We start from the raw sequence: 18982 nt of genomic DNA, 5'->3' as shown, positions 1-18982 counted from the left end.
TGTGTAGTGGTTTGCTGGATGCTTTTATTTTGAAGGCTGTGAACGAAGGGAAGTGTGGAAAATAAATAAGTAACTTGTTGACTGCAACTTCTGGCTGTCTGTTGGACCCAAATAATTATACAATACGACAAAACCAACCCCGGGGCTTGCAATGGAAGTAAGCACACGCAATTGGGTAAGTAGTAAAGTACTAGTGGCGCATTTTGAAGCGTGTCCACAGCGGGTTCGAATAGTAAATTAGCAAGCTAATGATCCGGGGGGGCGGAACGGGGCTGGGGGTGATCATTTTTATGAATAAGGGCGGGGGGTCGCGGCCGGAAGGGTACTCAGGTCAAGGGTGGAGAGTTGCGGCCGGACCGGCAAAAAAGGGTCAGGTGCCCAGCTCTGTATGTTGGTAAGATTTACTCAGTCCGTTGTCATATATGGGACTCGGAGCATGTTTATTTTTTTTGGACTCCATGAATAAACTATTTGTCACGGGAAATTGGCAAAGCTTAGTCATACATTATATCAATAAAGATGTATTGTAGTGTATTGTATTAAATGTATAACTTATTTACAAACAACAATAGTACTAAATGTGGCATTAGAAGATTAAAATGAGGAGCGTGACATTATGATAACAAGATAGATAATGTGGGTCAGTCAACATATAGCCTCAATTCATTGTCTCTAGTCAAGATTATGTAATTCATGTCAATTCACAATAACAATAGCATTAGCATTTGGTATTAGAAACGATGTATGTTGAACTGAAAACAGAAGCAAAAAAAGACAATACGACTATACCACTGACCCAGAGGGAATGTCTCCGACCACCTGGACTCTGTATTGTCCAGCCAGGTTCATCTGCACCGAGACCACAGTACTCAGGACAATCTGTAGGCCCGAAAAACAACAGATTTTCACACACACATTTGTTGTTCTAATCACATACTGTTCAAAGTAGTTCAACTGGGAAGGCCAAGCCCTGACAAGCAGTTTTGTCGTATTATTGTAAGATGCTCATCCCATGAATGAAACACAGTAAAAGTACTTAGTTAAAGGCAGTGAACCTCTTTGAATTTATATTAACAGAAGATGCATAAATACTACATAAAACAATACAAAAATAAATATTAGCTATTTACAGAAAATGGATGGACTACACCCACGCATCGTACCGTTTCTTTATTTGACTTTTTTTTAAACATTATGAACTGAAGTGCTGTGTTATATTAGTACTATAAAATAAGCACATCAATCAAAATAAGCAGTAATGGAAAAAGTTAAATCCATCCTGGGAGAAGCTTCCCAAAAACAGCATTCACCATTATAACACAGCTGTCCATAGTTACAGGAACATTCTTGTACCCACTTAAAAAATTAAAAATAAAATGTCATGTGAAAAGAGAATCTATGTTTCATTCACTCTTCTATACATGAATTTCACACATATTGACATGCACTGTAGCTGTATAATTAATTTTACAGTTTGACATTGGGGCATTGGTTCACGTGGGTGTTTGCACGTGTTGCTCACCAGAATAGCTTCCCAAGGTATGGCCACTGGCAGCTTGCTTTTAAAATGTTTATTCAGCATTTTGCCCCCAATCAGTAGCAGCATAGAAACCACAGTGACTGACAGAATTCCTGGTATCACACTGGTCATCCCACAAAGGACATCGTGTAACGTCTGGGAGAGAAGGAGTAAACTTAAGATGCTATAATGACACTTTCCATACTGAGGTAACACATTTAAGAGCCATACATAGCGACATACATAGTTACACATAGCAGTAACTTTCTGTCTGTATTGTATAATTCACACAGAGTAGAAATTCAGAGCTCCACAATACACTGTTCTTGCGATTATAGTGCCGTTCTTGCGATTATAGTGCCGTTTTGCAGTAATTTCATAGTACGTGTTTGTTTTTCCCCAAGTGACCACCAAGGAAACATCGCGGTTGAGGGTGACGCCAAAAAAAAGGGCCCCGACTTTCAATAGACATAATTTCTTCATTTTCTTTACAAATTCAACTTGAGGTAAAACTAGTTTATTGTGTTCAGAACATCACATTAAAACATTATACTCATTGGCCTTTTCCTCTTCAGAAATCCATTTAAAAAAAAAAAAAAAAATCCCAAATTACTTCCAGGGTCCGTTTTTATTATTATTTTTTTTTTTCTATCTGAACTTCTGCATGAACTGGTCATAAAATGTGATCTGATTTTAATTTAAGCCAAACCATTAGACAAAGTCTCCATAAAGTAATACCACACTAACAAGTATATGTTTTCATATTTTTATTGGACAAATTGGAAATATACATAATGCATAAAACTATATGAACCCCTCAGCTAACGACTTCTCCAACAGGTAATCGGAGTCAGGAATCAGACAACAGAGTCGCATCATTATGATAACATTGGAGGTGTTGGTTAAAGTGACGGTCACTGTCGGACGTGGTTAATGGTTGATTACACAGATGGATGAAAACCCCCTTCCATCATTCGTCAGTCCGTCACTTTTAAAAGGTGTCCCGTCAATCGTCAGCAAAACAGGCGTCCGTCGGTGGCATACTGGCCGGACCGGTCCGTCAGTCTGACCTTCACCTCTGGTGAACTGCACTCTTGAGTGGGATGGCCTTCTTTCTCCACCGGGAGTTTGGCTTGCAGGTACACTTTTATTTACCTTAAGACCTTTGTTGGACTACTGCTAATTTACATTTGTAAATATCATGTTGTTGCTAACTGTTTGATTTATCCACACTGAGTTGGGGGAACAAGGTTTTTGTCTTCTCTGTCCCTTCTACATGGCACTTGCTGCAAAAGGACTGGAAATTAATCTCATTGAATGATTTTAAATCCAGACTGAGAGCACTTGAGACAGCCTGTTTAGCCTGTAACTGTTTTATCCAATTTATGTCATTTTTAACTGTGTTGAAACGTTAACTTTTTGCTGACTTGTATGTAATTTTAATTGCGTTGAAACTTTAACTTTTTGTTGCCTCCTCGAGAGGACTCCCTTGAAAAAGGTCTTGAATCTCAATTGGACATTCCTGGTTAAATAAAGGTGAAAGAAATAAAAAATAAATCATGCTCAGTCAAGTAAAGAAAAATATTACAGCTAAAGACTTACTGAAATCTCTGGCACAAGCTAACATCTTTACTGCCAAGTCTATGTTAAGTAAAGCATTAAATAAATTGGATGTCATGAGAGGACACTAGAGGAAGTTACTGCTGCCCAAAAAACTTTGTCACAGGTTTGAGGTTTGTAAAAGAGCACCTGGATATTCCACATTTTTGGAGAAAGAAAGGCAGGCATCATCATACAATCTACAAAATCTTAGTACAACTATAAATTAAGGAAGGGAGCATCAGAGTTTGGGGCTGATTTGTTACCTCAGGGCCTGGAAGTATTTCTATCATCAACGGAAAAATGCTGAACTTAGTTTTCGCAAAGATGAATGGTCCAAAATCCTGACCGTTGTGCAGGTCTGATCTGCAACTACAGTAAATGTTTGGTTGAAGTTATTGCTGCCAAAGTGGGCTCAACAAGTTACGAAATACATTGCCCACATACTTTTTCCTCCCTGCACTGTGGTATTTGCCCGATGGATTCTCTAAAAACGTGGAAACATATTATTGTCAGTGTGGTATATGTTTAGGAAAACTGTTTGTCTCTTGTTATGATCAAGATCAAGACAGCAAGAAAAAGACATTTTCTGACTAATTTAGGCAGAAAAAAATCTAAAGGGTTCACAAACTTTTGTCAGATTGCGTAGTAGGGGCTGGGACACAAAGTCAGACTGTTGACAACAGTCGCCACCGCTCCGAGTGATACAAAATCAAAGAATATGTGCGTGTTAGTGTGCGCGTGTGTGTGCGTAAGTGCGTGTGCATGTGTGTCTTACTACAACCGACCCAAGCAGAGGCCATCAGTCCAGTGTGTCTCTGTGCAAATATTCCAGTCATGAGGGGAAGTTGCATGGCAACCACATGCAGGCCAGCACCTGTTGTGAAGCCTCTGATGAGAGGATCGGACAACCAGCGGCACACATCCCCACAGCGCAGCAGATACAGCAGGAGCTGGATGAGTACACAAACACACCCACACACATAAACACTGCGAGCGGTTTTCAAACCCGGAATTACCGGAATCAGATCTGTGGCTCTCTTACGAAAGAATTTCACTTATTGAAGTACGTGAAGGGTTTTGAAGTGTATACTTGTGTGCGCCATCAGGCTTTTAAATGTGTAAAGAATTTCAAAAGCCATTATTTGTGTAAGAAAAGATAATAATCAATGCATGTGTGTGTGTGTGTGTGTACCTGTATGAGACCACAGAGCAAGGTAAGTTGGACAGCTATGTTTACTTTAGCTGACACCATATCAGCGTCATCATTGGGCAACTCCGCAATGGCAGGGACCGACCCAATCATGATGGCCACGACAGCAAAAGTTCCTGAAACATAAACGCACACTTTGCTGAGGTGAATTTAAAAGTCGCATGTCCATCGAGCAGATTCGTATGGCATAGTGTTATTTGTATGTGTTTCCATTGTCAAAAGTTGCATACTTTTTGGTACTGCTGATTTGATGACATGAGACTTGTGTACGCATCCAGGCAGGATGGTGGCGGAAATATTAGGCAGATCACGGTTCACTATTCCCAATGTACATTTTTAAGCATATTCATCCATAAAATAATTTTCCACACATTTGCAGAATTATATTATTATTATTATATATCTGGAGCAGCGAATGGAACCTGGGGGATATATAATTCATTGACATTTTTCTTTGAATGGGCCAGTCACCCAAGGAGAGATGCCTGGAAGTGCCGAATATGAAGTAGATGATCAGCGGGTAGAGAGACGTGTAGAGGCCAAACACTGGAGGAATGCCTACCAACATGGCGTTGGCCATACCTGTGTAGGACAGAGAAGGGGGCATGACTTCCAGGTACTGGAACATAGATGTAAAATGTCTCCACTCAAACAGGTGTGTTTGTCTTTATGCAGCACAAGCTCATGCTCTATGTATTCATGGGTGTCTAAAAAATAGAACTTTGGAGTCATTTGATAGTGATATGACCAAAGTTTTGGTCAGTTACACTTTGTGGATGAGCTACAGTGCACTAATGCACTAACTATGCACTTACTTAAAATATATATTTTTTAAATGTAGGATGCCTTTCAGTGATGTCATGAGAGGAATGATAGAGACAAATGGCAGTAATACAGATTTTTTTCATCATTATTATGAACTAGAGAAATATGTTGGTGTTAAAATATGCCTGTTTGATATACGCAGATTTTTCATAGTTTAGGTCACATCCACAAAAGCGCATTATCCTTGTTTACACACAGCTAATTGTTCAATTCAGCCAGTCATCACACGGCCTATACAGTTAAAAATCAATAGCTTATTGCTCAATCAAAAAGAAACACTTTCTTCAGCTTGGAATAGAAAATGGCAAAAATCCATTCACCCAAGACAGTCCATTGTTTAATTTTCTCTATCACTAAGTGTGTTACGGGTCATGAGGGGCTGAATCCTATCCCAGCTGACAGGGCAAAAGGCCCTACTACACCATGGATTGGTTGTCAATCAATCAGGGTACAAACAGACAAAATCATCCACACTCATATTCGCAAAATGAGTAGGAAGTGAATTTACACGGCCTGCGTGGAAGTCAGGAAACTGCATCACTATAGTGCAATACACCATCCAGCATCCTCCTGCTTTCCAGAAACATGAATGTTATTTTAATGAAACACTATAAATTGTCCAAACATCTAAATACAGATGTGAATGGTTGTTGGTCTATACAGTATATGCCCTGCGATTTCCTTAAGTCAGCTGGGATAGGCTCAGGAGTAGATTACAAACACTATAAAAAATGAATACATGGATGTGTGACAGGTCAATAAGGGCATGTTTGGATTAGTTTGGTGTGGAAGAAGCCAATAAAACACTTTTGGGATGAACGGAGTCCAGCCATCTATCAGGACCAAGAAGAATGTTTTCAACATCAACAGAGCAAGTCCAGACCAACAAGTCACCCGTATAGTAGCGGGCGGCTCGCTAAATCAGTACATCACAGCGGGAAATGAGTGTTTGCTTGTTCTAGTTCCATGTTTACTTGTTCCCATCTATCCATTTTCTTTAGCGCTAGTTCTCATGTCACTGGTAAAATGGAGTCTATCCCAGCTGGCTTTGAGCGAGAGACTCTGGACTGGGTTGCCAATCAGGTACAAGCAGACAGAAAACCATTCCCAATCACGTTAACACCAATTAGAGACTTGATGGAATTTAAAATGCATGTTTTTGGAATATGGAAGGACGCCAGAGTACTCAAAGAAAATCCACACAAGTACGAAGAGAACATGCAAAATCCACACAGGAAAGCTGGAGCTCTGATTAAAACCTGGAACCTTACAACTGCGAAGCAGAAGCACTAACCACCAGTGCGGCGTGGTGCCATGTTCACATTTGCATATGTATTTGAATTTGTTCTATGCAAGCCCACTAGTTGAAACAGGGCATTCTGATAAATATTGCCTTTGTGGAATAACTGTTAATCCACTCGTTTTTAGCCATCTCTGGGGGCGGCCATTTTGTCTTCTGTGGACTGAAAATGACATCACAACTGCTCACAACGACCAATCACGGCTCAGATTGAGAATTCAGGTTGGCCGTGATTGGTCGTTGTGAGCAGTTGTGATGTCATTTTCAGTCGAGAGAAGACAAAATGGCCACCCCCAGAGATGGCTAAGAACGAGTGCATTTTGCTGCTTAATTTATATTCCACAAACGCAAAATTAATTAGAATGCCGTTTTTCATCTAGTGGGCCTGCTGGGAACATATTCTTGACAAAAATATGTTTGGGTTGACTTCCGCTTTAATGACAGTTTCTGCTCCGTTGAACGTTGCTCACCCTGCGGCAGATGCATGACGCCCACGCTAAGTCCTGACACCAGGTCTCCCACTGTGCTTTCTCTGATGGAGTAGTGAGGCAGCCATGACAGGATTGGAAAAAAGCCCAGAAGAGTGCTCTTTAAACTGGACACTGAACATCTGAATGCAATGCAAACCCACACATGTTGATTTAGATGCTGGCCCCAGTTGGGAGCATGCAACAAATCTGTCCTTCTTTCACTTACCGGCATTGCATCTTGATCCTCTCCAAGAAGGACATGGACGTGTCTACTCGCTGGCCAATGACCTCCAGCTGGGCCTCATCCAGGGCCACATCAAGATAAGGCCTGTTGTCAGGATGGTTATTTTGCTCTGTGTCTTCCATCTAAAAACAAGTTTAGGGATTACTGGTAAAACGGAGGACTTTCACATTTTATACTGCATGCCTGTCATTCCTGCGGGCTGTGCTGAATCTTACAGAAGTTGCAATTTGCCCGTACATTTCTGCATATAATCTTACACAGTATCTATTTTTAATCTTACACAGTATTTATCGCTCAGCGGAAGAGGTGGGGGAACCGAACGGATATTTTTCTATATAGAATCTTACACAGTGTTTATCACTCAACGGGGGGGGGTTTCGCTGGGATTTTGCTCGTGAAAGTCGGCCGAAGTTTGCAGTCGGAATCGCTAACGGACGTAGCCGAGATGGGCAAGACGAGATCGGTCTAACAAAAAACGAATTTTTAATAAAAAAAATTCCCGTACAAAAATTGTTATACGGCATACACAATTTGAAATAATCAAAAAACGTATAAAAAACGGGGAAAACGTACAAGTTGACAGGTATGATATTGAATGTGCCTTCAATGTGTCCTAAGCACTTTTTCTGCCTGCGAGAGGCCACACAACAGAGTTGAGAGACTTGGCAGCTCAAACGAATAAGGGAGAAAGGATGACCTATTTCAGTCATAGCGTTCCTGCAAGAGTTTACATGCCAAAGTGAGAGTGGGGAGCAAAGCACACAAAAGCAGACGTGAGTCCAGGAGGGTGGGCAACAGCCCTGAACTCTGAACACTGCACAGCGTTTACAAGCCCCTTCAGCCTACCCCATCCACCTCCGTTTGTTTGGAAATGGCGAAAAAATGCAATATAAATGACTGAGTGGGTTCCATGCGCACCTTTCTTAAATGATGTCATCTATGTGCCCTTACCCTCTGAAAAACAACAACGCAGCCATAAAATTTTGTAACATAAATTGTACGCTTTAAGAAAAACAAATAACCAAAAAAGAAAAAAAAAACAGAGAACATCGGGGATAAAGGGAGGCAACTACATTAAGATTCCCAATGCACGATAAAAATTTAGACCATTGCATTAAACAATGGACTAAAATACTAAAGTACAATCGAAATCGAAAGTAAGAGCGGCGTTTTGTTCGGCCTCTTCCGACAATCAAAACAACATTCAGGACGGTGTCGGTGACGTGACGTGCCATGAGGGCGACAAGCCACACCTTTGCTATGACGTAGGCTACATACGAAACGTTTTTTTAACGACACTTCGCTGGTACAGCGATGAGTCTGAATTTCCAGGATATCGTCCCACCACAAAAATTAAAAAGCAAAACATAGCAGTGGTACTCATCCAAGTTGTATTAGTACAGTATCTGTGGCGAAAACTATTAAAAATAAAAATAATAATAAACTCCCCCTTCTTCCTTATCCGTTTGAGAGAGCTCGTCGCTGGCCGTGGTACGCGAGGAAAGAGAACCTTTGCCATTATTATTATCTTGTAACATTGTCTTCTAATCACGAGAAAGAGAAAAGTTTGGATGTGATGTGAAACGTCTTTATTTGGGACAAAACAACATCAATTTGGACTGACCATGTAGTCAATACTACAGATCCCAGAGTGCACTGCAACAGCTAGTGTCACTCGGCCCGCATTGTCCAGTGTCCATTGGCCGAGCCAATAGTGCGAGAACGCAGTTTTCCCGTTTAACTTTAATGAGCCAAGGCACCCGTTTTACATTCGGAAAATTTAATAAAAAATGTCACAAAAAGTATTAACAGTAAAATAATGATGATCTTGTCTCATTTCATACACGTGTAATTTTTAAAGCATAAGACACTTAATGGCTTGATATTATCAATCATGATTACTCATACTCACAAATGTACTCAGCGTGAAATATATGCATGTCTGATTGAACACAAAGCTGATATACTGTACTTGTAGAAAGCCACTACTTGGTCTGTTTTATCTTGTATGGAAGGCAACAAGTTTATTGAACCTTCTGTCATCAAATGAAAGAGCATTTAATTGTCCTTCCTATCACTGTCACAATAAGTAGATGGCAAAAATAGATAAACAAAGCTGTATTTGTGATTAATAAATAATAACTTAATATAAATTAAGTCTAATTGTAAAAGTTCCCATGGGATAGGGAACCGGAGTACCAGGGGCGGAGCCAGAACGTGGCTAATGGGTGGGCCTAGAAATTTCTTTCGCAGAGCACAATCCTCCTGTCTTCTTCAGACAACCACAATTATGCCATTCTTAATATTCAATAAAATAAAAAACACAACGAGACACAAATTCAAAAATAATTTTTTAATAATTTACTTAAAATTTGGAGTTTGCATGTTCTCCCCGTGGCCTGCGTGGGTTTTCTCCGGCTACTCCTGTTTCCTCCCACATTCCAAAAACATGCTTGGTAGGTTGATTGATCATACTAAATTGCCCCTAGGTGTGATTGTGAGTGCGGATGTTTGTTTGTCTCTCTGTTCCCTGCGACTGGCTGACAACCAGTTTAGGGTGTCCCCCGCCTACTGCCCAAAGACAGCTGGGATAGGCTCCAGCACGCCCGCAACCCTTGTGAGGACAAGCGGTGTAGATAATGGATGGATGGATGGATATATTTTCCATGAATCTCACTGGGTGGGTAGTCTGCCAATCTGGGTGGGCCTGTGCACACGCAGGCCCACCCATGGCTCCGCCCCTGCCGAGTACCTGGAGAAAAAACACACAAGCCAGAGGAGAACATGATAACTGCATGCAGTAAGGTCATAGCCCGGACCTCCAAGGGCCCAACCTCATAACTGTGAGCCTGAGGCAAAAAGTGCTAACTGTAGTGTATGGACCTACTTTTCCAGGCGTAGTTATTCGCCCTGTGATTTTCTCACTGCAACGCGACATGCACGGAGTGATATAATTTCAAGTTTTATCAGTGATTCAATTCCAAGTTATTAAGTTGTGAAAGACACAACAAATTGGCGACGAGAACGACCCGTCTAACCTGCAAAAGAGTGCGCGTGCAGCATTTCCTGTTGAGGTGACGGCGGAGCTCTGCGGTGAATGGTCGAAGGAGCATCGTGAGCGCGGGAGCTAAGCTAAAGGCTAACGTCTACCATCGGCGTCGAAGTCGTCGAGGGGGTGAGGAAGTGGACACAACATGTCGTTTATCGGGAAGATAGAGGAGTTTGACGGTTCAAATGAAGACTGGGACTCATATATTGAAATAATTTAACTGTATTTCACTGCAAATGATGTGACAGATGAAAAGAAAGTCCCTACACTCCTCAGCCTGATGGGCTCAAAGACATACGGCCTCCTCAGAAACTTATTAGCTCCCGAAAAACCTTCCTCACAGACTTTCCAATGCATCGTGAACACATTAAAAAAATACCTGAATCCAAGACCCCTTGTAATAGCAGATATATTTGGTTTTCACAACAGAAATCAGTCCAAAGATGAAAGCATTGCAGAGTATGTTGCTGAACTACGTAAGTTGACTCAGTTCTGTGAACGTGGAGCAGAACTATCTGATGCACTACGTGACAGACTAGTTTGTGGCATGCAACTGCCAAAGCACACAAAAAAGACTTTGGCTGTCAGAAAAAGATCTCACACTTGAAAAAGCAATGGCTATTTCAGTATCAATGGCGACAGCAGCTAAAGATGCTCTGCAGCTACAGAAAAAGGCAGTGGACAGTGACATACACAAGATGACAATGAGCGATGTTAAGCAACAAGAGCAAAAGTGCTACAGATGTGGTGGAACAACCCATAATGCAAATGACTGTTCGTTGAAGGATAAGAACTGCAGAAAATGTGACAGGCCCGGGCACATTGAAAGATTGTGTCGACAGAAAACCGGCAATAAGCAAGAAAGAAAAGAGCAATCTAAAAAGGGCAGAAAACAAAAATTCAAAGGTAAACGTGTCCACAATGTAACCGAATGTGAAAGCAAATCAACATCAGAGTCTGACACTAATGGATTGAGTTGCTTACAGTTACATGATGTAATTGAGGAAGACGACAGGAAAGTAATCTGGGTCACACCAAATGTGTCTGGCACTAAACTAAAGATGGAGCTAGAGGCAGACTACAAGCGACTGTTCCCCAACCTACCGCTATTGTGGACCTCGATCTGCAATCCGGCAAAGAGCAATGGATCAAGTGCTTCAAGGTATTCCAGGTACACAGTGTTATCTTGATGACATCATCGTAACTGGAAAGAACGACGATGAACACCTGGAAAACTTAAGCAAAGTGCTTGCAAAGCTGAGCGAGTACGGCCTACGTGCAGAGAGGAACAAGTGTGAGTTTTTCAAGAGCAAGATGTCATACTGTTGGCACGCTATCGACAAGCACGGTTTACACAAATCAGAAGACAAGATTGAAGCAGTACTGCGGGCGCCAAGACCTGAAAATGTGTCACAACCGTGATCTTATTAAGGTTTAGTGAACTACTATCACAAGCTCCTCCCAAACCTAGCGACGACGCGGCACCCACTTAACGCATTACTGCAGTCTGGAACAAAATGGGAGTGGTCAGAGCAGTGTGAAAAAGCATTCAAAGAGACAAAAAGACTAATAACCTCAGATGAACTGCTCACACATTATGGCCCAGCGCGACTCATTAACTAGCCTGTGATGCTAGTCCCTATGGAATTGGGGCAGTCTTGTCACACTGCATGGAAGATGGCTCCGAACGTCCAATGGCATTTGCCTCAAGGTCACTAACAAAGGCAGAATGCAATCACGCACAGATTGACCGTGAAGCCCTCAGTCTGATATAGGGTATTAAAAAGTTCCATCAGTACCTGTACGGACAAAGATTCACCCTAGAAACGGACCACCAAACCATGGTGTCCATTTTCAACCCCCGGAAAGGAATCCCAGTGATGTCAGCGAGCCGTTTGCAACGTTGGGCACTTTTTCTGGGAGCTCACTCGTACGATATCGAATTCAAAGGGACCAAGCAACACTGTAATGCAGATGGATTGTCACGCCTGTCACTGACAGCGACCGCGGAGGAAAATACTTCCTCTGTAGACCCAGCAGAGGTGTTCCATAATACAGTGATGGAGCAGTTATCTGTGACAAACGCTGAAATACAGAGACACACCACAAATGATCTGACATTGTCAAAGGTGTACGAGATAACCATGCGGGGATGGCCAGCTCAAGGTGATGCAATGTTTCCTGAGTTTTCAACCAGACGAGACCAACTCTCGGTTTATCAAGGAACCTTGCTGTGCAGCTCACGTGTTGTCGTTCCCTCGAAACTGCGAGCCAGAGTGTTAGAAATCTTACATGAAGGACCACCTGGGCACAGTTAAAATGAAGAGTTTGGCCAGAAGCTACGTGTGGTGGCCAGGCATAGACAAACAACTTGAAGACCTAGCCAAGGGCTCTTCAGGCTGTCATCAAGTCCAAAATGCACCGTCACCATGTTCCTGATCACTGTTGACGCTCATTCCAAGTGGCCAGAAGTGATACTGATGAAGTCAACTACATCAGAAAAGGCTGTAATTGCCCTCAGGTTCATTTTTGCCAGAAATGGCCTACCTGAACAACGTGAGCGACAACGGACCACCGTTCGTGTCAGAGGAGTTCAATACATTCATGAAGAAGAATGGCATCAAGCATTTTAAATCAGGACCCCACCATCCAGGAACTAATGGGTTAGCTGAAAGGTTTGTCCAAACATTAAAAAAGTCCATTAAGGCGATGGACAAGGAAAACATTGCATTCCAGAACAAGGTGGACAATTTTCTCTTTGTTTACAGAAATTCTGTTCACGCAACAACAAACCAGGCCCCTGCAATGTTGATGATGGGCAGAAATTTCAGGTCGCGCATTGACCTCCTGAAACCAGACTTGCGGAGGGACGTGCAGAACAAGCAGTTTAGCAACCTGACAAGTAAGGCTCCAAGAGACATTGTGATCGGACAGGAGGTTCTGGCACGTGATTACAGAGGTGACAAGTGGACCCCAGGAAAGATAATTACAAGAACAGGACCACTAACGTACACAGTTGATGTCGGTGAGCAAACATGGAGACATCATGTGGATCAGATTCTGGATGCACAGCCTAAGAACAACAGCTCTCCACCTCCAGACGCATTCCCCAGTGACGGCCTCACCTCTATCAGCGACACATTACCTGCAACAGAGATCCTCGCTCCGGACAAAGTATCCATTACGCCACAGACTACACCACAAGTCCAGAGGCGTTAGTCTGAAAGGCACAGAACACCTCCCAAGAGACTGGACTTGTAGTATCATCTATTACCTATATGGATGGTCCATTGTTAGTTAGTGTGGACTTTTTTAAGTTATGGACACCCACACAGAGATGTTGTGTTTACAAAAAAAAAAATGAAAAAAAGTAAAAATTCATGTTTCATGTTGAATGCATACAAAATGTTTACTTGGGTATTGTCTTATGAGGTGTTTCTCTAAAGGGGGAGGAAGTGTAGTGTATGGACCTACTTTTCCAGGCGTAGTTATTCGCCCTGTGATTTCCTCAGTGCACCGCGACATGCGCGGAGTGATATAATTTCAAGTGTTATCAGTGATTCAACTCGACTGTGAATGAATGCCGTTTACGCAATAAAAAGCTGAGCTCTGAGACCTTCTCCAAGTTATTAAGTTGTGAAAGACACAACACTAACCACCACCATAACGTCCTTCAAGCCACTAACGCAGCTGGTAAAAACAAAACAAAACTTTATGTCCTAATTAAAGTACACATCAGGTGCCAAACGCATATTGAATCTTTTTTTCATGTATATTATAAATGTTCAAAATTGTCTGCTACAAGTCTCTGATTCTAGTACCACCTAAAAAAAAGTAGTGCTACACCTAAGGGTTATTTTAATATGGATTCATCTATTGATGAAATGAGTTTTAATTTCCATGCATTTTTAAAAAAACAGGACATTATTTCAAATTGACAGAGCTGAAAATGCACCAACATAAATTAATTGTGATCCAATTACTGGTTTGGTCCTTAAAGTATTCAACATTTTTAACCATTTTTTTCCCGAAGTAAAAGTAGATGTTTCATTTTTTTTTTAAATTTTGATCCAATACAAAGCTAAATAGTTTGCTTAATTTGATAATCAATTAGTTGTCAATTATTGATGAAATGCTGCACCTGTAAGCCATTGTAACATCATGCAGTTTGAAGATTAACACCACGCTCAAATAAATGGGAAAAAAAGTTAAATGCAACTGAACTGCACTTAGGCAGTGATTCTTTTGCCGATACAAATCACTGCTTAGTTTAGCTTGTACTGCAGTTTTACCACGAATTTAAACAGTATATGGACCATCAGTGCTACTTACTCACCGTAGGGAAGAATCTTACGTTGCCACTCACTAAGCTCGCCTAATTTGAATACATTGATTTCTTTGTGGTTTTCACGTTACCTTTTGTAACAAAATGCCACCCTGTATAGCTTACGGTTGTACCAATAATTCTGGGTGAAGTGCTATATGCACATTTCATCGGTAAGAATGTGTCAGAGGAATTGGCAATTACATTGATATCATGTTTAAAAGTTTTATTTCTCTGATAGTCCTGTTGTGACATTTTGTTGAACTCACCTACAGAGTTTCCATCTGCAGTAGAATGTGCCATGTAAAGTGTGAAACAGGATGCCATTAGCAGAAGACTGTTAGCCGCAAACAGGTGCACTGTGCAGACAAGAGGAAGTACCGCTATTATCGTGCGTCTGTATCTTTGAATTCCTGTTGCTTGAACTCAATAAAAGGCGAACGGGGGGCGGGGGGGGGGGGGGGGGGGGGCACAGAGGCTGACAGTCTCGAAGATCAACCACCTCATGTGTGGCCTCTGCTGTCCCTCGCGAGCAGAAAAGTCAATCTTGGCTGGTCTGAGTTGCTTTTAAAGTCCTAATACTAAGCATGTTTCGGTATTCCGAGTGGAATTCCCTGACAGAATGAAATGATAAATTTGTTGTGGGGTAAATATCTAAATCTCTTTTAGGGTACTATATCAGATTGCTATTCAAAAAGTCATCTGCATCATGTTGTCAGAACCATCAATATATTAGCCAGTCTAATATTGGGCTAATGAAGTGTTGCTGGTTTGGCTTGTCTGCGCGCTGGCGGCTTTGTTTGCTTGCTATGTGATTGTGTCCACCAACAGAGAGTCCATAAGCCATTTGCTAAAATGCGTAGTTTATTCATCCCTTTCCAAGAATTAAAATGTCCGTAAAACACAAAGCCTCTATGAACATAAGTTCCGCCAAAGCGAAGCGGTCAAAACCTGTATGCCCTTCCCAGTCACCACCTGTACACTGTTTCTTTCTCCTTTCTTATATACTCTTAGTGACAGCATCACAGTGCTCAACACAAGTAGTACATACAAACATTTGACCCCTATTTGGCTCCTATACACCGCCCCTAATTGGCATGGTTCACAAACATGGCAATTCTTAAAAGTGTTTCACAAACAAAAAAAAAGCATTTTTATAAGACATTTCAAAATAGTTAGATCCCATAGACTAGGCATAATTTAGAAATTGGTCTTTCACATGTATTTGACTTAGTTCTTAAATTTTGTGGATCTCATGAGACTGTGAGCATCTGCATAAACTTCTAAAGGTGCCATCTTTGTAGCGCTTACAGATGCAGCACCCTCCAATGATTTTTCTCGTGGCAGAGCTGCCATTTGTGATCCAAAACTTTCTTCTCACCGATGATAACGTTTGAGAGCGTCCAGCGTATTCAAGGCTTTGGTTAGCATGCTTAAAATGAGGCTGAAGATATGCTGGGCTTTAAAAAGGATGATTGGATGCTTAGCCTACTTGGGCATTGCACCTTTCTTTGTCTGGCCTGCCTCCAACTCTCAACAGCCCATCCTCTAAAATAGGGTCCAAATTATAGATGGACTAAGGCAGCTCACCTTCTTGAACTTCTTGCAAGAGCTTCAATTTCCAACTTGAACTTCTGATGCTGACAGTAACGGATGATGGAAATTTCAGCGTTTTGTAAATCCTCCAGTGACAAAATGTGTCCTGGTGGCCTTACCATGTGGCACTGTGTTCTTATTTCCCGAAGGAAGCAACTGATTGTTCTTTTTTCACTTTTCCTTCAACCATGACTTCAACTTTGAATACAAGGACACCGCTCATTTTAGCCTCCTCCAAACCTGAGAAGAATAAGATCAGAATGATCTGTTGGTGCAGGAGTGTCCACTCTGACAATATTAGCTGCTGCCTCCCTCCTGACTTCTTTATCTTCCACATCTAAAGAGACATTCAGCACTGTCTCCGGCCATTCCTCCTCTTCTCTACACAGATATTCTGGTCCTTCCTGCCACCTTCTACTTTTCAAAAAGTCAGAGACCCTCAGTCCTTGAGACACATAATCATTTGGTTCTCCTTTGTCCCAACATGACTCCGTTGTGCAGGCTCAGACAAATCTCTTATTGTGGCAACTCTATTTGCAACAAAGGTATAAAAATGCCTATCTTCATTGTTAACATACTTCAGCACAGATATGCCACTGGTCCAAAAGACTGATTTTTGGAGGTTCATTCCAAGCTCAGCTTTGATCATAGCGTCCATCTTCACAGCGAGAACAGCCGCAGACAGCTCAAGTCAGGGAATGGTCACAATCTTTAAGGGCGTTACTCTGCCCTTGCCAAGGAGAAATTCAATGTAAATTTGGTTTCTTCACTCACCAGACGAACATATGTGACTGTTCCAGAGCCTCCTTTGCTGGCATCTGATAAATGGTGTAATTGCGCTTGTTTTAGGCCTCCAAAACTAGCTGGTCTGATAGATCGGTTAACATTGAATGCAGCTAGCTGTCTCAGGTCCTCCAACCACCTTCTCCATTGCCTTAAAAGGGCTGGTGGCAAAGGATCATCCTAGTTACAGCCCCTTTTGCACAGCTCCTGTTGCATAATTTTGGCCTGCAAGGTCACTGGCGCCAGGAACCCCAGCAGGTGGTAAACAGAACTGTTGACTGAGAGCATCCCACATCTGGTCAGAGCCTGATACTTCATTTCCATTTCAAAATTGAACGCATCAGTTTCCATACACCACTGAAGACCAAGCGCTCTTTCTACTGGAAGCTTGTCAATTTCCAAGTCAAACATCTTCAGCTCCTTGGTTCTCCACTCTTCAGAGATGGCTTGCAGAACAACACGACTGTTGCTTATCCACTTTTCTAAAGCAAAGCCTCCCTGTTGACAGAAGGCAATGGGACCCTGTATCAGCTATATAGCTTCCGTAGCTGTGGCTGAGCTCTTCAGGCAATCATCAACATACAAGTTCTGTTGAACAGTTTCTATAACAATGGCTGGGAATTTGGACTGATTATCTTGTGCTGTTCATCTCAGAGCATAAGATGCGCAACTTGATGATGAGATGGCTCAGAACAAATGCACAGTCATTCTGTACGGCACTGGTTCTTGTGTTGTGTCTCCACTCGGCCACCACAAAAAACGTAAAAAGTCCCGATCCTCTTCGGACACATGGACCCGATGGAACATAGCTTCAATGTCTCCCTGAAGGCTAATGGCTGTTGTCGGAACCTCACGAGGACACCCAGCAACATGCTTGTGAGATTGCAGCAGCTCAGTTTTTCAGGGACACGCCTTTGAAAGTGGCAACGCAGTCAAACACAACACGCGACGTTCCTTTTCTAGGATGATGCACCCCATGATGGGGAATATACCAAACTCTCCCTGAATCAAGGTCTCTTTGATCTTCAGGTACTGGTTCTGCATAATTGGAAGCAATTATATTGTTCATATAGTCCACATATTCTTGACGGAATTGTTGATTGCACTCAAATCATTTCTTCAGACCTCGTAACCCATGTTGGGCCACAGCAAAGTTGTTTAGTTAGTTGACATCTTTCATCTTAAATGTTAAGTTCACAGCATATTTTCCATCTTGTAACTTCACAGATGTTTCCAATATGTTGAGAAACCTTTGGTCTTCTCTTGACATTTCCTGTTTTTCCATGTGCTTGTCACAAAAATCATGATTATACTGGTTCATCAGTAGCTCCTCCAGCCTGCTGACACAAATTCTATTTACTGATATAGTGGAAGGTTACTACTCCAACTTACTAATCCCATCCAGTGGGCCATTAACCACCCAGCCGATCACAGTTTTGACAGCACACGGACCATTTCCTCGGCTGTTAATAACCTCCCTTGGCTCCAGCAGCTTAGGTGCATTGATATCGATCGACAGGTCAACCTCGGAATGAATGGATGTGTACACTTGACAAATATGACCATTTCAGGAGGTCTCGAGATGTTACCATATCGTCTGTAGTGACTGGCATTTGTTTTTGTGTAATGACTTCAGGGAGGAGATAGAACTGTGAGCTTTCCAGGCCTGCCACCTCTAGGTTGAACAGCCAAAAGGCTGGACTCATCTTTGTTTGACTCATTGTTTGTAGCAGGACTTGGATTCTCTTTCCAGGGAGGCTTAAGTGATGCAGCAAAAGTTCAGAGCAAAACGTTCCGGTGCTTCCCGGATCCAAGAAGGTACAGTATAAGTTGGGATCACATAATCACCCTTGACAGCCTTTACTTTAACTGGTAGCACTGACAGCATGGTGTGACTTTTGCCGTCCCCTGTATGTCCACAAACTGTGGGAGCTCTGGTGTTTCTAACTCGCATTCTGGAGCAGTTGTCTGTTGATTTATGTGTAACACTGTTGGGTGGTTTTGCTTGCAAATTTCACATTTCAATCTTGCACCATGTCACGGCTAATACTGTATGGCCA

The 18982-nt window shown here is 42.1% G+C and overlaps 1 protein-coding gene across 9 annotated transcripts in view; it reads right to left on the bottom strand.

Moving 5' to 3' along the window:
- Positions 1–18982, bottom strand: part of slc26a6.1 (solute carrier family 26 member 6, tandem duplicate 1) — a 32229-nt gene that overhangs the window by 9465 nt on the left and 3782 nt on the right. For 2 of the 9 annotated variants that reach the window (XM_086049941.1, XM_086049950.1), the window contains exons 2-8: positions 7153–7292; positions 6927–7066; positions 4803–4913; positions 4314–4447; positions 3907–4071; positions 1523–1675; positions 797–879 (exon numbers count right to left, since the gene is read on the bottom strand). In XM_086049941.1, the coding sequence (XP_085906067.1) occupies positions 797–879; positions 1523–1675; positions 3907–4071; positions 4314–4447; positions 4803–4913; positions 6927–7066; positions 7153–7292 (926 nt within the window). Of the gene's footprint in view, positions 1–796; positions 880–1522; positions 1676–3906; positions 4072–4313; positions 4448–4802; positions 4914–6926; positions 7067–7152; positions 7293–7743; positions 7893–8088; positions 8494–11323; positions 11736–18982 lie in introns of those variants that run through there. The other 7 variants (XR_015089365.1, XR_015089366.1, XM_086049932.1 and 4 more) reach the window with 7 other exon arrangements.

The sequence above is a fragment of the Filicampus tigris genome, chromosome 1 (assembly GCF_054856515.1).
Source record: "Filicampus tigris isolate MCC_2025a chromosome 1, RoL_Ftig_1.0, whole genome shotgun sequence".
NCBI lineage: Eukaryota > Metazoa > Chordata > Actinopteri > Syngnathiformes > Syngnathidae > Filicampus > Filicampus tigris.
The sequence above is the reverse complement of the archived record's forward strand: the minus strand, read 5'-3'. Positions and strand labels throughout refer to the sequence as shown.